This window comes from Channa argus, chromosome 11, assembly GCF_033026475.1.
Source record: "Channa argus isolate prfri chromosome 11, Channa argus male v1.0, whole genome shotgun sequence".
Lineage (NCBI taxonomy): Eukaryota > Metazoa > Chordata > Actinopteri > Anabantiformes > Channidae > Channa > Channa argus.
In genome coordinates, this window is record NC_090207.1 from 10,522,303 (window position 1) to 10,539,669 (window position 17,367).

Below are 17,367 nucleotides of genomic sequence, written 5' to 3' on the forward strand. Positions count from 1 at the left end.
AAAATTCACAAACTAATATAAATGTCAATGAGTGCACAGCTTCTTATAATGACGCTTGGTAAACAACTACACTGAATGGTGCTGATAAGACCTGAAAGGAAAACATGGGATCCATGTAGTTTTACCATTACTTTTTGTGTAATAGTGGTATAAACAGGACTCGGGCTGTTGCTTGGTCTATCGTTTGGTGTGATTTCTACCAGACTGGGCGATTGCAAAACAGACACATACACTATCTACAGTGTTATTATTACCTATTCATGGGAATCTAACCTCCGAATGTTGCCATATTTGGATCCGTCCAACCGCATTTTCGTAATTGTGCTACCCACCGATGTGTACTGCTCAGGGGTGTGTGGATTGGCTCTCTTAGGCGCTGCCGTGTGTAAGACAGCGAGAGAGAGAGAGAGACTGTGTGCGTGTCCGTGCACGTGTGCGCTATTGTAGTTTGTGTTTGTGGAGAGCAAGAGAGAGCAGGCACCGGTCCGGGAGAACGGAGCTTTGGGCACGTCAGCAGCATGGCTTCGTCTCACGGGAGAAGCGACCTCCGGTTCGCAGACTGGATGGCAAGTTTACCGCAGAGCATGCACACAATCCCGCTGACCAACCTGGCAATTCCCGGTAGGTGTTTCTGTTCGCTGCCCCAGTGTAATCGGGTGAGGAGGAGGATGTCAGTCTTCTGCTGTCCGCGCGTCGCATGTAGCTGTTCTGTTGGTTGCGAAATAACAAGGCTTTGAGCTTCAGCCTTCAAAACACTTGCTTTCTGTGCAGTTTTCGAGGGTTTCTTTGCATACAGCGTAACTCCCAGAATTGATGGTTACTTTCATCCTACATTTTTACAACAAAGGGCAAGACCTGTTGCGCAGCGTGAGAAGTGTTGTGTATTTTGAACTGTTTGGCTTGCGTGTTTGTGGGGTTATAAATAACTCGTTTATAACATCGAAACCTATTATTCCAAACGATGAGAATGATTGAGCTTAAAAAAAAAAAAAAAAAAAAAAGGAGTCGACTCAGAGTCTCCGACGCTTTCCTAAGATTCAAATGGACCATGCTCTGGTTAGTGTAGGACTTTTTGCATTTGTACTTGGGTGGTGGCCATAAAGGGGAAAATAAGAGAAGGGGAGTGGGATGGGTTCATTGCACTCAGATGATCACATAGCTGCCCAAATAACATGAGCTTGTGGACCTCTAGCCAATCATTGTGCAGGTCCCCCTAAAGTCCATTCAATTTGAAAATGCTGGTTGTAAAGCCTAATACTGCTTGGACTGATGGAAGGGCTTATTAGTAGCCAGTTAATTCCATATCTGCTGCCTGGTGATTATCACACCCTCCACAAAGAGCCCTCCATTCTTCATTTTCTTACATTTCCAATCCTTTCTACTTCTTTCACGTTCTCTCTCTTCATTTTCTCTATACCTCAACCCCACTCTTCCTCTCTCCATCTCCCTCTCTTTCTGTTAACTATGGATACCTGCTGTGTTTAGGGCTGGCATGTGCAATAATGGCATTTCAGATGCAGATGGCGTGGTGCTCACAGTCCAGCAAGGTGTGGCATGTTACCCACACTGACCACACTGACCACAATGAAGCCAGGACACATTTATCACAGATTTAGTCAAATTTAAGCTGGATGATAGAAACAGCATGGTATGTATTACCTCATGCATGCAATTTTGCTGAATCACATGACACGTGCCCTGTTACACCCCAGTTCATCAATGCCAAGGCAGCATGAGAACATGCTCTGTCCCAATTAATTAGGTATCATTACTTCTTATTGGCCCTGCAGCTCAGCTGCTCTCAGCCTACCGTCTGTATACTCTGGATACAGATTCTGTAAACATTCTTTGATTCTTTCCACTTCCTTCTGCTTGTGTGCACACATTTGGCGTTCTGTTTGTCAAGATAAATTCAGAGATCCACGGGATTTTATAAGAGCTTATTTAGCAACAAGCATGTTTCCTTACTGGGGTGCTTGTCTGATCTATTTTCAAAGTGTGTCTCATATAACATCCCCTTTGTCTCTTTTTGGAAGACAGCTTTAAATGACTTTGTTCAAGCAGAAATAAAACTGGGACAGACAAGAAATAAAAGAGAGAACTGTTTCATTTCTTTCACAAATTTTATTCTTTCTCATAGTTATAGTAATATTATATTCAAGATGTGAAATTCTCACCAGTTCTCGACCCCCAACTGCAGCTGTCTGTAACTCAGACTGTTTATTTGTGAGAAAAAGACATTGTTCACCAGCTGATACAGCACTTATGATCCAGACCAAAGTGTTTAAACTATTTGGAGTACTCTGCTGTTCGGGGTGATGTGATGGCATGGTACCCTGCTGTTGCCCAAAAGCCGCATGTGTTGCCAGCATTACACAGCTGTACTCATTAGTATACATAATCTTCTGTATAATTGGCACTGACTTTATTTTAAGGTTCTGTTGTTAGACAAGACTTAATTAATATGTTCATGATGTTTTAATGGTATCTGTTGGACATATTTCAAGTAACTGGTTAATGAGCTAACACAGCTAAATGATTCATGTACGATTGAAATACTGTCTAGTATATGGATACACACAACATATTAAAAATTGTCAAAGCAGCAGGCGAATTGACAGATACAGCAGCTGCTGTATTTTTTCATTTAGTATCTAGTTACCTCGTAGTTATATATTTAGTATGTAGATATATGTCGTTGCTGTTTTGTTTGACTGAGATAAGCCTGGTCAACCTTAATGTGAAAACATAAAAAAATAAAATAAATAAATACAATATGGCACATGAGCAGAATTGGGTGTTTCTTTAACTAAATGAAAAATATAGACAACAGACAAAAAAAGATAAACAGTTGTAAGATACAAAAAAATGTCCGTATGTGTGTTTGCTAAGAAATAACAGTGAGCAGTGTATGGTTATTTAAGAATTTGTAATACTCAGTTACCCATGACATTTGTGGTAGGACTTAAATATTAATCAAAAACTCTAAGAAGTGGTGCGTATTAATGCATACCTTAAAAACAAATAACAGACTGTTACATTCTAAATATAATTGGGTAGCCAGTGAAGAGAAGCCAGTACAGGGAGTTAAGGAGGTCTCTCTTCTTAAAGAAACTTGCTGCTGCATTCTGGTCACACTGCAAGCAAGACAACTGACCGACTGACTGACTCCCAAAGAAAGAGAGCTACAGTAATCAATAGGCTACGAGATAAAAGCATATAAAACAGTCTGTGAATCCCTAAAGGAGAGAAAGTATTTGAATATTTCAATGGTCTTCAGGTGGAAAAAGTTATAGTTGGAATTTGGATCACTGGTCAAAAGTTTTCTATTTCAAAAACTTTGAATTGTAAAGACTTTTTCTTTTGCCATTTTGTGTCTGAATAGCCAAGACAATAAAGATGAGCTGTGAAGGACCAGGATTTCAGGAATAAAAGAAAAAGTTGTCAGTGCTATTTAAAACTGATCAATCCACTGCTAAGTCTGATCCTAAATGCCAACAGCATGGTTGAGACAGTCCTGGAGACAAGAATGATTGATTTTGTCAGAAGTAGCAGAGAGTTCCAACTGAATTAAAATTGCATGATTTTCACAGCACAAAGACACCAATAAATCATTTGTCACCCTGAGGAGAGCTGACTCAGAGCTGCTGTGAAACCTGACTGAAGGAGAAGAACTGTCAATAGACAGCTTTTTCTAGAACCACATTGAAACAACAACCGGGACATGTGAGGTTATTAAGTACAGTCCGATTTGTGTTGTATTTTCGAGCAGAGAGCAGCACAGAACATAACTAGTGACCAATGAGTTAATCCAGTTACAGAGTTGTTTATTATACTGTGACTCATGACACAACACAGCAGCCAAGCACTTTCTAATTTAACTATTTGTTACATAAAAACATTACATATTTTCATGACCATGGTCCTGTTGGTGCTCTGCTGGTCAAAATACCTTGTTTGTAAAATAAGCACATGCATGCTTTTAGACATGACTTAGCTCATTCCCGACCTAAGACAAAGTCAGATGACCTGTGTCAGTTCTGCTCTACAGCTGATTGGGGAATGGGTGAAGGGGCGAGCAGCAGACGAAAGAAAGAAGGAGATTAAAGATGAATTCCATTAACGGGGGAGAGGGAGAAAAGAGGGGAGGGAGTAGTTACCATTTTCCTTTTCACTAGCTGATCATTGGTGCACGTGGTGGGCTGTTTTTCTGTGGCTATTGATAGATCTGTTAGGTGAGTGCTGCAGACTGCGTGGCTGCAGGTTTTTGTGACTGAGGTGGTCAGCAGGTGCTGCCAGAGATACACTAGATTTATTTCTTTGCCTTTCTGTCAACATAAAACATGCCGAAGGGAGCGACAGTCAGAATTTGAGTGCCATAGCAATTACATCGTGCTTCCAGTACTTCCTTTGATGATTGGCATTAGCATGTATGTGTGTCCTACAAGCATGCACAATAATTCATATAATTGCACATCCTGATGTAAAACACATTACTGTCACAATTATGATTATCTAAGTACTCATTATCAGGATTATAATAGTTGACCTTCCCTGCTTTATTGTTTTTCATTAGATGATTGGGCAATTCAGATCTTTTTAATGCCGCCCTCATTGATTTTGTTTTTTTGTCATTAGGGGACAGATAAGGTCCAAACAGGCTGAATGACATGCAGCCCCGCCAATTAGCAACCTGTAATTTTTTTGTTAGTAACATAATGACCAGTTTATGCCACACATGATTTTGACCATGCAGCTTCCATACTAGTTAATTACATTGTGTGGCTGATTTTTTCGATCTATTTAATAATAAGACAATTTAAAAAAAGATTAACAAAAGCATAACATAAGTTTAGGATGTTGTATACAGTATATTTTTATTATAGTTATTTCATTCAAAGCAGGCAAACATCTGGACTGGACTGCTCTGCTTTAGCTCAGAGATACTATAGACTATTGTGACCCTCGCAAAACTAAAGTGTCATGTTTGCATAAGAGGGCTCAAGGGAGCCATACTTAGCCTCTCTCTCAAGGCGGACGGTAACAGCTCAAAGCTTTACCAGAGGTAAGAAATGAATTGCATATCTTTGGCCTGGGGGAAAGGGTGAAGGCAACTGTATTAAGCTAAGATGGCCTCGTAGGCAATAAAAATAAATCTATTGTAGAAGAGGCATCCTCAGTCTTGCCAGCTCCCTCTGGGCAGGGGAGAAGGCCAGGCCAGGACTTTTAGCTGTAAATTTGTCCATCAGCCCCTTCACTAGATCACTCTGCTGCCACTTAAGCCCCTGAAAAAGAAGCATGGATGGTGTCAGATACCAGGATAAACATGGGTAGTGCAGCGAGATATCTGAAGGGCAGGGAATCAACCAACTAAAAGCCAGCAAGAAATAGAGGATATCAAATACAAAACAAACGAGGAAGGAGAAAATAGATTAGTAAAAAAAAGCAAAACGAATGCCCAGAAATTAAGCACCTAGGTGCGAAAGAGGTGGGTACTGCTGCTTTGCTGCTGTAATGGATACTGTATGTCCCCATAATGATCCACCAAATATCACCCTAACATAACCTTTGCCCAGAGAACAGTTGCTTTAATCAGATTCTGTCTATTTGTACTTCTTAGCTTTAGACTATGAGTTTAAAACTACACAAATCTTCTATTGGTGTTTTGTGTATTTTATTACCTACAGCAAACAGTTATAATCCTTTTTAAGAACAGTTTCAAGAGAGAAAACTGGTGCTATACTGAAAGTCATAATAAACCATCCTTTTCAATGCATTTACATGCTTTTCAATTTTGCTCTAAATAAGCTTTTATCTAAATATCTCAGAAATGGCAGAAACGGTTATGCGTGTATTCTCCACCGGTTGCTTATGCATCACAACTGGCAGTTAATTGGTTTTCCAGCAGGGGGGACATTTATCTAGATTCTAAAAGTCAAATAATTCAGCCTCATCGGAAACATATGTGCTTCGCTCACCTCTCGAACAAGATGGAAAAGAGTAGCAAGGCAGGGGACAATTTGAGACTTGAGCGGATTTGAAGCTTGAAGAATAGAGGACTGCAGGAAGTAGATTCAAAGAGCAACAATTGAAGAGTTATGATAAAATAATATAGGAAGTAGCGCACGGTGAGTGTAGAGGAGAGAGGATGGTGCTCTTATCTATCTTTAGTATTATTAAACTCATCTCTACACTGTCATTTCCATTTTCTCCTCTCCTGTCCTCTCCTCTACTATAAAATAGATATTAATAGAGACTGTGGGCAATAGTGTTTTGGCATGAAAAATAGCGCAAACCACCAATGGTCCCCACTAAATGGTTTGCTCTCAAAATGATTTAGTTAGCACTGGTCAGTTCCCTAATGGTCATCACCAACCACCATCATCATTATGTGAATCTCTATGCTGCCATTGTTTCCGGCTCTCTCTCTGCACTCTGACTTGTTCTCCCTCTTTGTGCTTTCGATGCATCTTCTTCCACCCTAGTAAGACATCAGCTTCTTCATATCCGTTTCAGACATGATTACCCAGCTGATGTAAGGGAAGACGAGTTCCCAAAGTTCACATCCTAAACTTAAAGTGCTGTGCTGTTCGGCCACTGAGGCAAACTCTTCAACAATTACCAGTGAGTTATAAAAAGAGAAGCCTGACGTTAATTTGTAAAATTCTTGGATATGGGAACTTGATTATGGTTTTGTGATTGTCAATGTCTTTACATCTATCAAACTGTCAAACAGCATGCGATTTGTTTACAGTAAGCCGGTTATTCTCTGTGACGAACTGTGGCACTTTCAGTGTGATCCAAATCTCTTTCCCATGTATTTTTTAATACAGGGGTTGACAGCGAAGCAGTAATTTGGATTTTATTTAGTAAGCTCTCTGGTAACATTAATTATTATTTTGCTACTGATTAAATACATGCACCATTGCAGTAGTCATGATGTCAGTGTCACATTTTTTTCAATTTCTTAGCAGCTTATCAAAGTAAAAAAAGGATAAAAACCTAGTATTGTTATTGTGACTTATGACTGAGGACTTTTATTGCTTATAGACGAGAATAAAAGAGAAATGATTCAGTTCCAAGACATAACTGTTTGTTCGTGATGGTAAGAGCATGAAAATCGGTTGTCTGCTCAGGCTATTTCAGCATTTTAATGTTTTCTCACTTTTCCAAGTGAATGCGTTGCCCCTGAGACATAACACTAGCATTACGGTGGAGTAATTTATTCCATAACACAAACAATAATTAGTCATGTTCAGAGCCCAGGTAGAGCTGCTTGATTTTGTTAGACTGTGCTTACTTTCTTTCCCTAACAGCTTTTTCTCCTAATTCTTGTAGATGTTCTGCACACTTGGCAAAAGGTTTGGCCCTTCGGTGTTAATAGTGCCTCTGTTTTTCCTCCTCTTGTTTTCACTGCAGTATAACACAGGCACAGGCTTTTGTCATGCACATTAAGCAATGATTGTTAGTAAAACACAAACAGGCTTTATTAGTTTGCCTCTGGCTGTTTAGCTTTCATTAAAACCTAGTTGTATTGATTCTAGCAGAATGTAAAACTTAAAGTATATATGTAATATTCCTTTAATATTCAAAAGTAAATATTTCAGGAATGTCTTAGCTATCACAGGGGCATGATATTGTAGAGCTAAAACAATTAGTTGGTGCTTCAATCAACATTAAGTTGTAGAAAATAAATCCTTAACTTTGATCAATTTCAAAAACTACAAGGAAAAGAAACAATATTACCTATAACTTCTCATAAAGATTTGCTTTCTTTCTTTATCTTATGTGATGTTAAATTGAATATATTAGCATTTAACTGTTGGTCAGACTAAACAAGGACATTAAATTTATAATCAAATTGGGCCTGACAACTTTGCAATTGGGCCTGTTTTTCTGACAATTTTAAAGGCCGAGCAATTATCGGATTTATGGAACAAATAAAAGGTGGGCCAGTAGATAATAATTATGTGATAATTATGTTCAGTTGCACAACTTTCAGAGCTGAATCATTCTCTGCAACAAGCCAGCTGTTGCGTCTGGTTTAGGTCATACACTGTTTTGCTGTGACCCCGGTGGTACGGCTTAGCCTGTGCTATGCTGTTTGCTGCTCTGCCCCAGGATTCAGCTGTCTACCCTGCTTATGGTCATTCTCTGGGCCAAGCGCAAAGACCTGGCACTGGAATAAAGATAGCTGAAGGTCAATTCAGGCTTTGTGTCTGTGTATCGGTGGAGGAGGGGTCTATGCTTGTGTGTGTGTAAGAGGGATTGTAATGAAGAGACAAAAAGAGGATGGGAAATTGATTGCAGCGATGAGAGCAGGAGGAAGATACCAGAATTAGCGTCTGCTTAATTTGAATTTGCAGCCACGAACACACACACACACAAAAACAAAACATAAGTAACAGAATAAACCTCTGATTGGTTTCAAGGTAAAAATGCCACCACGGACTCCATCAGGCCAATGTTATTGCCAATGTTGGGATGTTAGCTTTTTTTATTTGTTTTTGTCTGAACACAACTCGTAAAATAGATTTCTAATTACCCACAGAATTACTAGAAGGGATGTTTAATGGTGAATTAGTAGGGCTTTCACAAAGGTTATTGTTTCTTGTCTGTTAGTACAGTATCTATGAGATTTCTGCTTTCCCCCTTAAACAGTGGCAAAAAATGAAAATGTACTTATAATGCCCAAAGCACACATTAAATAAGGAAAACTTAACAGCAAATACCTTTCCAGAAACACAGTAGGTTGAAGCAGCTGTTATCCTGATTACTTTGTACAGAAGAAAATGATGCATGCCTTTTGAACCTCAGTTGGTGTGCTAGCAGTTGGATAGCAGGCCGGCTTGTTCAGAGCAAGTGCATCTCAATTCAAGCAGCAGTTCATCCCCCTTTTCTGTTAAGAGGTTCAATCTAGCTTTTAAAGCAAGGTGTTCTTTATATATGTCAGCAGAAGGCAAAATTGCTCTCATTCAGTTTGGAATTCTGTTGAGTCAAAGGCATTCGTTCTTTTTCTCCTCTCTTTGTTTTGTCATAAAAACTGCAAGACATTATCTGAACCCTGGAGAAGACCCTAAAATGTTCTCAAAGGATCATTTTGTGCTGAGGAAAAAGTGGATAACAAAGAGTTTATCACAAAGTGGCCACTGCGACTTGAATCTTCATGAGGCTGTGTTTTGTTAAGCTCCATAAAAAATATTGTCCAACGGCGATTAGATTTATCAACGGAGGTATATTAAAACAATGAAAAGAATTATCCTCTTATCTGCAATATTATTCTTTATCCATGAGTAAGTGGGAAGGACCTGTGAAAAATAGAAATGAGTCTCCACAGGGCTGGAATTGCAAAGTAATAAAAGACTAAGACTAATTTAGCTCACTTTTCAGGTGTAACCAAAAATGACTCTCCAACTAAAAATGACAAGAAGCTTGTGATAGCGGGTGGCCACATCTCTTGACCAGTGGTCAACACAAGCACTAAGTTGTGTCGACTATCTCTCTGCCTTCCTGAGTTGTTCCATACTTGGGTCTTTTGACAACAACTAAACCATGTCAGTGACTACTGAGAAACTTTATTTACTACTGATCCACAAAATGTAATAATATAACAACTTCAATAGACTTTTTTTTATGTTTCTAGTTGCATTTTAGGATTTACTATAAACAATATACTTTATACTGTTTGAGTATAAGGAAGATATAAAATATTGAACACAGCACTGTTTTCTGTCTGTGCACAGACTAAAGTCAGAGTTCATGACTTACAAACACTCATGCTGTTATTCATGTAATCAGTGGCGTTACCATGGCACCAGCCTGTTTCCAGCACTGACCTTACTCTTACAGCTGTGTTCTACGACAGAAAGAAAACATTCAGCTGTCAGTGCCTACATGCAGACTTGTGTTTGTATCCTCTGTAGGCTCCCATGACTCCTTCAGTTTCTACATCGATGAAGCGTCTCCAGTGGGCCCTGAGCAGCCAGAGACTGTGCAGAACTTTGTTTCTGTTTTTGGCACAGTGGCCAAGAAGCTAATGAGGAAGTGGTTAGCTACACAGACTATGAACTTCACCAGCCAACTGGAGGCTGGGATCCGTTTCTTTGACCTCCGCATCTCCACCAAGCCCAGAGATCCCGACAATGAGCTGTTCTTCGCCCACGGGCTCTTCAGCGCAACGGTCAGCAAAGAGCATTGAGTTTTGCTGTGTTTTGATGTGATAGATGTTTAGTGATGCTTGTGGTTGCTAAGAGATGTTTGTACATTTCTGTGTATGTGGCAGCGTTTTTATGTGTAAGTGCAGACTGAGAGCTTAATCATTCAAGGTGCTTCAGAGATTTGAAGCACATCACAGTTGTTTGTGTCACTATTTTAGTATCATTGTCAATAAAGAAATAATTAACATGAGAATTTTTTTATATTTGTCTTTTATAGGTCAGGGAAGGTCTAGAGCAGATAAGCAGTTTCCTGTCAGCTCATGCTAGAGAGGTCGTGTTCCTGGACTTCAACCACTTCTACGGCGTTCAAAACCTGCACCATGAAAAACTAGTGGCCATGCTAAAAGAGGTGTTTGGAGATAAACTCTGCCCAGTCGTCTTTGCTCAGGAGGTACTGTCAAGTTCATATGCGCTTCATTCTACCAGGAGATAGGGTTAAAAGCAATAAATGCTGCAGAAGCTGGCCTCAAACATTTATTGCAGGTTCTTTTTTAACCTTAACAACTCTTGACTGAGAGAGGACACATCTCACGCACAAGTTGTTTTGTGCATTGAAAAGGTCTTTGATAATTATTGTTTTCTCAGCCCTGCACAAAAGTGATCTCTGTGCTTTTATCCCTTGTGATGCAGAATAGTCAATATCACATCTCTAATCATAGTTCATTTTTTCACTTAGATTTTGCCCTTTTGCGTAGAAGTTGAGTAGAAAAGAGCTTTGGTGCTCAGATTAGTCTCTCTGCTGCCTTCCTCTCTTTTGTTTTATTTTATTTTATTATTCATTCTACTACTTGGTCTTCTTCACCCCCTCCCTTGGCCAACCTTCAGATGTAGGAAAGAAGTAAGAAAGGAAGGAATACCAGTCAGCCTTAAAATGAATCAACCCATCACTTACTCCCATTCTGACATCACCATTCTACGATCATGGGTTTGCTGTCAGGTGCTGCTGCTGAGTGAGGATGAAGTGTAGAGGAGATGAAAAGCTAATAGTGACTAGTGGATTCTGGGAAAATAATGAACTTCTCTGTGCTATAAAAGCATCTGGGTGGTGGTTTCATTTTAGAGTAGATAAATGACAGATTTTCTTCACAGGTATTATTTTTCCGCCTCTTTTCCGCCCCCTCCGCTTTCCTATGTAGACTTGCACCACTCTTCTACAGTAGTTTTCCATGCTATTCTTACAAAATAAAATCTCTCATAATGAAAAAAATCACCCATAATGTCTTCAACTTTAACTTTAATGTGTATGCACAGAACAATGGTGCTGTTATATTTACTATGTAGCTGCTGAGCATCACCTTCTTTTTCTATGGTCTCCACTCACCTTTTTCCCCTCATAGCCTCCTGCCTCCCCTGAACACTCTCATTCCTCTTCCAACCTCAGGTGACTCTGCAGTATCTGTGGGAAAAGGAGTATCAAGTGCTTGTGTTCTATCACCACCCCATGGCCCTGGAAGTGCCCTTCCTGTGGCCAGGCCAGATGATGCCCGCTCCCTGGGCCAACACAACCGACCCAGAGAAGCTGGTTCAGTTTCTACAGGCGTCTGTCACCGACCGCAGGTCAGAGGCCACATTTATTTTACTGTAGTTGCTTATGTCCCTGTCCATAATAAAGCAGGTTCATGTAACAAAATCTGATTGGGTTAAAAATGCTTTTATTAAAATGATATAGTCCATGTATTATTAATTTTACTTGTTTTAAGGCCTTTACATTTTCCAAATGACTCATTCTACCATTTTCAATGATTGTCACAATTCTCATTCTCTGCTCAGAGTTTAGAAGGTTGTGTTTAATAACTTCATATTCACATTAATGTACTGCTACAACTATGGGAAATTCAAATGACCACATGCATAAAGTATTACATTCGTATGGGTCTGTGACAAAGTACATGTTTATACCTAAGGCAAACATTTAAAGTAAAACTATATTAATATCGTTAAACTTCATCCGTACACAAGTGGTTATACTTTTGTAATCAATAAAAAGGGAAATCCTGATATAAATGTGCCTCGGAATGTTTTGTTGTTTCTGACAACTAAATACCCTAGAAACATAAAGTAATTAATTATAACATAAAGCAGTATGTATATATGTATTTACAGTATGTAGTACCTTTCTGCAGCAGATGGCATAAAGTACTTTCCATAAATAGATAAAATGCTAAAAATATCAAGAAAACAAAACTGCAAATGTTTGATGTGTCTCTCGCAGGAGGAAGGGGACATTCTTTGTTTCCCAGGTGGTTCTGACACCAAAGGCCAGCACTGTGATGAAGGGTGTGGCCAGTGGACTGAGAGAGACAATCACAGAAAGGTTTGTACACCCTTTTATTGTGTGAGACAGAGACATTAGGATAAATGGACATAAAACAGAAATGTTTAGTATAACTCTATGAATAAAAAGATAAAAACCTAGTACCAATGGTGGCACAAATGTTAATAACACAGTGTGGGACCAAACACCCCCAAAGAACACAAAAAGACTTGATTTACCCTTAACAATACACAACATAAAGTTACATGTGAGTCATTGTGGCATTTTATACCCAAATCCACGTTGGTGTTTGGAGGCATCCCCAGGCGTTTGACACTGACCTCACTCGAGAATTTTTTTTAACAGCTGCACCAAACCAGAGGCGATGCTTCTCATCTTTCTCCTCCCTCTTTTTATATCTCTATTTTCTCAGTTATGCTGCAGGATTTTTTTTTCTTTTTTTTTTTTTTTTCTGATTTACGCTTAGCTTTGTCTGCATTTCATTCCCTCTCCCCTGTTTTTTAAAAGCCTCAGCAGCTAAACCATCAATTTTCCTCGCATGAATTATTCATTTGATCACTCCACTATCAGCCATTCTCACCGGGCGTTTGGTTACTTTGATGTAGGCATCATTCAAAAATCCATCCATTCGCTGTGCCACACAGGCTGCCAACAGAGGACTCGACAGAACTTGAAAGCAAACGCAGGGAGGAGACAACTCGCTGAATTTTGTAATGCAGAAAGCTGGGTGAGGCATCTACAGGAAAAACACACCTCTCCTCCCGTTTGCTTTACTTGAACATGGCCAGCAAGTATTCAGTGTCATCCCCGCAGCTGGTGTCTGGCTTGCAGACTCTCTTGGATGTGCTGCATCACAAAGATCTTTTATCACAGTGTGTTAAAGCATCATTCCTTCTTCTATCCATCTCTATACGTGTTGTCAGTTTCTTTCCCCTTCTTCCTTTTTCCCGTAACTATATCTGTGCTTGTTTCTGTGCTTCCTCCTAGAGCCTTACCGGGCATGATGCAGTGGATCAGATCACAGAGACCTGGGGAGAGCGGGATCAACATTATCACAGCTGACTTTGTGGAGCTGGGAGAATTCATCAGTGCTGTCATCACTCTCAACTATCACCAGGATGACGATGATGATGATGCCACCTGAGAGTCTGCAGGGGGTGTCAGGGAGCACAGTCTCCTCCACTGCAGCCAGTGGTTGGATCTGTGCTCTCACTCTTTTCTGTTTGGCATTTATTTCAAGAGGGGAGTTGCACTGCTCCTGTCACTTTATTTAGGGCTATAGTAAAGTGAGAGATCAAATGGAAAAAGGGGACTGAGGAAAGACAAGTTGGAGTGAGTTGAAACAACACTGCTTTTTAGTTGGAGCACTAAGAGAATGAGGTTTTGTTTGTTTCCTATTTTGGGACATCAAAATGTTTGTTCAAGTGAGATTTGTCATCCTTTTCCAAACCTCCTGTGCTGTAAAAATAACTGCTTTTCCACTGATCTAATGAACTATTTCTTGGGTTACCACGTCATCAAGGGTATTCCTCAGAGCACATCACCCTTCTGCTACATGTATAGGTACTTCATTCTTAATATACTAGTGACAGTGACAGTTTGTTCATGGGTTGTTTAAACAATTCTGTGTAAAACCACTCATAATATAGGCTAGTATTAGTAGCTAGCAGTTGTTTACCTAGCTAACAAGTGTTTTTTTTCCTAATATTCATTCCTGGTCATATTACTGCAGGTACTCCTGCAAAATGCCCCCACATCTTGTATACAAAGTGTTAAAATGTGTTTACTTATTACATAGACAAGAAAATAACAATTTTCCTATTTATTTCTGGAGCAGTGACCTCTGATGGAGCTTTCTCCCAGTAGTCTTATACCGACATTCATCAGACCTGTGCATATCTGTTAACTGTTGATTCACCTTCTTCTTCAAAACCACTGAGAACTAGAGACAGAGTGCAGCTTGTCCCGACAAGAAAATAGTACCAACCATGTAACTGTATGTGAACCTAACGCTTTGGGAATCTAAACTCAACAATAATTTTCACAGTGTCATTGTGTTGCTACTAAATTTCGAGACGAGCGCCACCTATCGCTGCAAGATACAGAGCGACCGAGACGCAATTTGTTTAGGAACTGCATCATTCAATACTTCTAGTCATTTCTAATAGTTAGGAACACAGCGTGACAAATTTATTGGATTTTGTCGTGGGTGCTGAGTCGTGATAGCCAAGTATAAAAATACAGTACATCTGGGTACTAGAGTGTATTCACCATCAGTGTTTCCTCTGCTAAATGTTTGCCCCCTGTATATGTGTCGATACTTACTGCTAAAGTGCAGTGTACGTGAGTCATCATGAAATGTTTCACAGTGTTGTGTCTTTCGTAATAGCAGGTGATAAAAACCCGTTTTATTTCAAGCCAGAAAACATCATATTTCAGAGTCAGGGGGTCTTGATGTGACAGCAGTGCTTTGACACATGGAAAATAACACAAAAAAGGTTTAGTTGAGATCTAGTGGTCGCTCTTTGGTCTACTCTATTAGATGTTTCATGTTTCTGAAACCCTGGATTTCTGCTATACAGATTCTGGTGCAACACATTCTGATTTTTTTCAACCACTTAATTCTCTACTGTGCAAAGTTTAAGTGCTGATAGAAAAGTACATTGGAGTGACACCCAGGAAGACAATGGACATAGATTTTATTGCAAGATTTTACACATTATGCATGAAAAGAGTCACATACTATGTCAAACAACCTACCGTATGATTGATGTGGCATTTTCTGCAGAGAATGTATTCTGTGAGGACATTGTTGTCTAGTTTGGTAATGTAAAGCCACAAACAGGAAACTCTTTGGATTTGTGAATGTATGCGTCTTGTGAATACCTCTGCCATTTCTAAAAGTCTCATGTGATTGAGTGAGTATCAGCTGGAACGTCACGTTTGTATTTTTTGCTTCAGTTTGAAAATGAGTTCAAACAGTACTCTTTCAGTGTGGTTCCATGTTAAAATGTTTTATATCGTGAAAAGTTTGTACATACTGTAATTGCAAATAGTATGCTGCCAAAAAATGTAAATTATTTAAATTATTGTGAAGAGTCTTGGTCAACAATTTCTTAACTAATACTTTAAATTAAGTAACAAACCGCTTCTTGTTATTAACATTTATTTAGAACTTCACTTTTGTGCATGAACCTTTTGATGTACATGAATCAGGTTCATGAGGTTTGTGCATACCTTGTTATTTTCTGAATAGTGTTCTTAACAGCATGGGTGCATCCCAGCTGGAAATTATTTTACCCTTTGAGACAAAAATCTCCAAAATAAGTAATTTTTTAAATGTTGCACTGCTCCTTACCCATAAAGTTAAGAATAAACCCTCACAAATTAGCAGACTTAAAAATGCTTCAAGATTTGTTTTGTAAGGACATTTGCATCTACTCTGAACCAAACTGTTGTCATTGCCTTTATGTTCTGGTGTGAAAAGAGTCCCTTGCTGTTGTAAAACTCAAAAACCTTTGTTGAAATGAAAGTGACTCTGTTTTAAGTGGAAAATGGCCTATCAAATAAAGCTTCTAAGCCTGTTAAGTGACTAAGTGAAGTTTCATTTCCTGAACAGTTTCTGGCTTGTTGGGTGGTGATTAGTTTGTTTGGTTACTAGCATGACTTAAAAAAATAACACATTTTCAAAGCCACAATAATAAAGTATTCAGCTGCAAATTACATCTCTCTAAGTTTAAAGAACATTTGCAGCTTTTAAGCTAACATAGCAGTATGTTATTCCCTATCTGTGCAGTGAAACCTAAATTCATCCCGTTTCCAGGGTGATACGGATGGAGGTGGGTGGGCAGCAGCACCCAGGGTGACCTTGCTGAGACTGTGTTTTGTAATGCAGCATCTGCCATTCTGCAGACAGGTGTTGCTCATGAAAAGGAAACATAACTTAGATGCTGAGTGGCCCAGTGTGTGTGTGGTTTTGTGTGCGACTTGCTCCAGATTTGAGTATGTATAAAAAGAAGTAACTATATTTTGGTCTCGTGTCATGTGACTCATCTGCGATGAAGCTGTTTAGTGAGCAATTACTAAGTCAATTGATCTAATTATTTGATCATTTTTGAGATTAACATGCTATCATGTTACACACATACACACATTTTTCCATGCAAGCAGCTCAGTACAACAACAGTTTTATGGTGGCAATACACCTACACTGGTTGGGTACAGGTACTGGGGGCAGGAGTGCTTTCATTTTACATTATGGAAAATGGTAAATGGCCGTTTTTATAGCACTTTTATCCAAAGCACTTTACAATGTTGCTATTCATTCACCCATTCAAACAAACACACTCACACCTCAATGGCGGTGGCTGTCATGCAAGGTGCTCACCTGACAGATGAGAGAAGAAAAAAGCGTCTCATTAACTTTCTATGTGTATTCTCTTTATGTGTTGTGAAAAAATCTACAACTGTTCTTGTGCTGTGATTTTTATTTGCTGTCTGTTCTATGGACTGATCGAAAACGGGTTTTAATGCTTCCGAAAAGAGTGAGAAAGGAACAGTCATTTGCTGAAGAAATGAGAAAATGCAAATGCAGTGATATTGTGAGCATGTTTGTGTCTGTCTGTCTTCCTCTGTCACGCTCACATATATTCACAGGCAAACACACACATGAGTAGGAGGCAGAGGTGTAGGAGGTAGAGATGGATGATGGCATTCAGACAGTTTAAAGAGGGCCAGCAGCAAGTAGCACAGTTTCAGGAAAGTTTGGAGTGTGAGGAGGAGGAAGAGTAATTTCATCAGCCACTCCTGTGAGGGTACATGGTGCAGGGTGGCAATTTGTCTGCCAGTAGAAGTTACAATACAACAATCTACAAC

General features: G+C 39.4%; 1 protein-coding gene across 1 annotated transcript; it reads left to right on the forward strand.

Moving 5' to 3' along the window:
- The first annotated feature begins 329 nt into the window (after positions 1-329).
- plcxd3 (phosphatidylinositol-specific phospholipase C, X domain containing 3) lies at positions 330-16,084 on the forward strand. Its single transcript, XM_067520004.1, has 6 exons — positions 330-621; positions 9,924-10,180; positions 10,435-10,608; positions 11,599-11,774; positions 12,430-12,531; positions 13,480-16,084. The coding sequence occupies exons 1-6, from the start codon at positions 519-521 to the stop codon at positions 13,634-13,636; spliced, it is 969 nt and encodes a 322-aa protein (XP_067376105.1). The 5' UTR covers positions 330-518; the 3' UTR covers positions 13,637-16,084.
- The last annotated feature ends 1,283 nt before the right edge of the window (positions 16,085-17,367 follow it).

Bases quoted from the DNA above. Each gene is read 5' to 3' on its own strand.
- plcxd3 (XM_067520004.1), top strand. From the start codon at position 519: ATGGCTTCGTCTCACGGGAGAAGCGACCTCCGGTTCGCAGACTGGATG. The intron at 622-9,923 runs GTAGGTGTTTCT...TATCCTCTGTAG, and splicing joins GACCAACCTGGCAATTCCCG to GCTCCCATGACTCCTTCAGT. The intron at 12,532-13,479 runs GTTTGTACACCC...GCTTCCTCCTAG, and splicing joins AGAGAGACAATCACAGAAAG to AGCCTTACCGGGCATGATGC.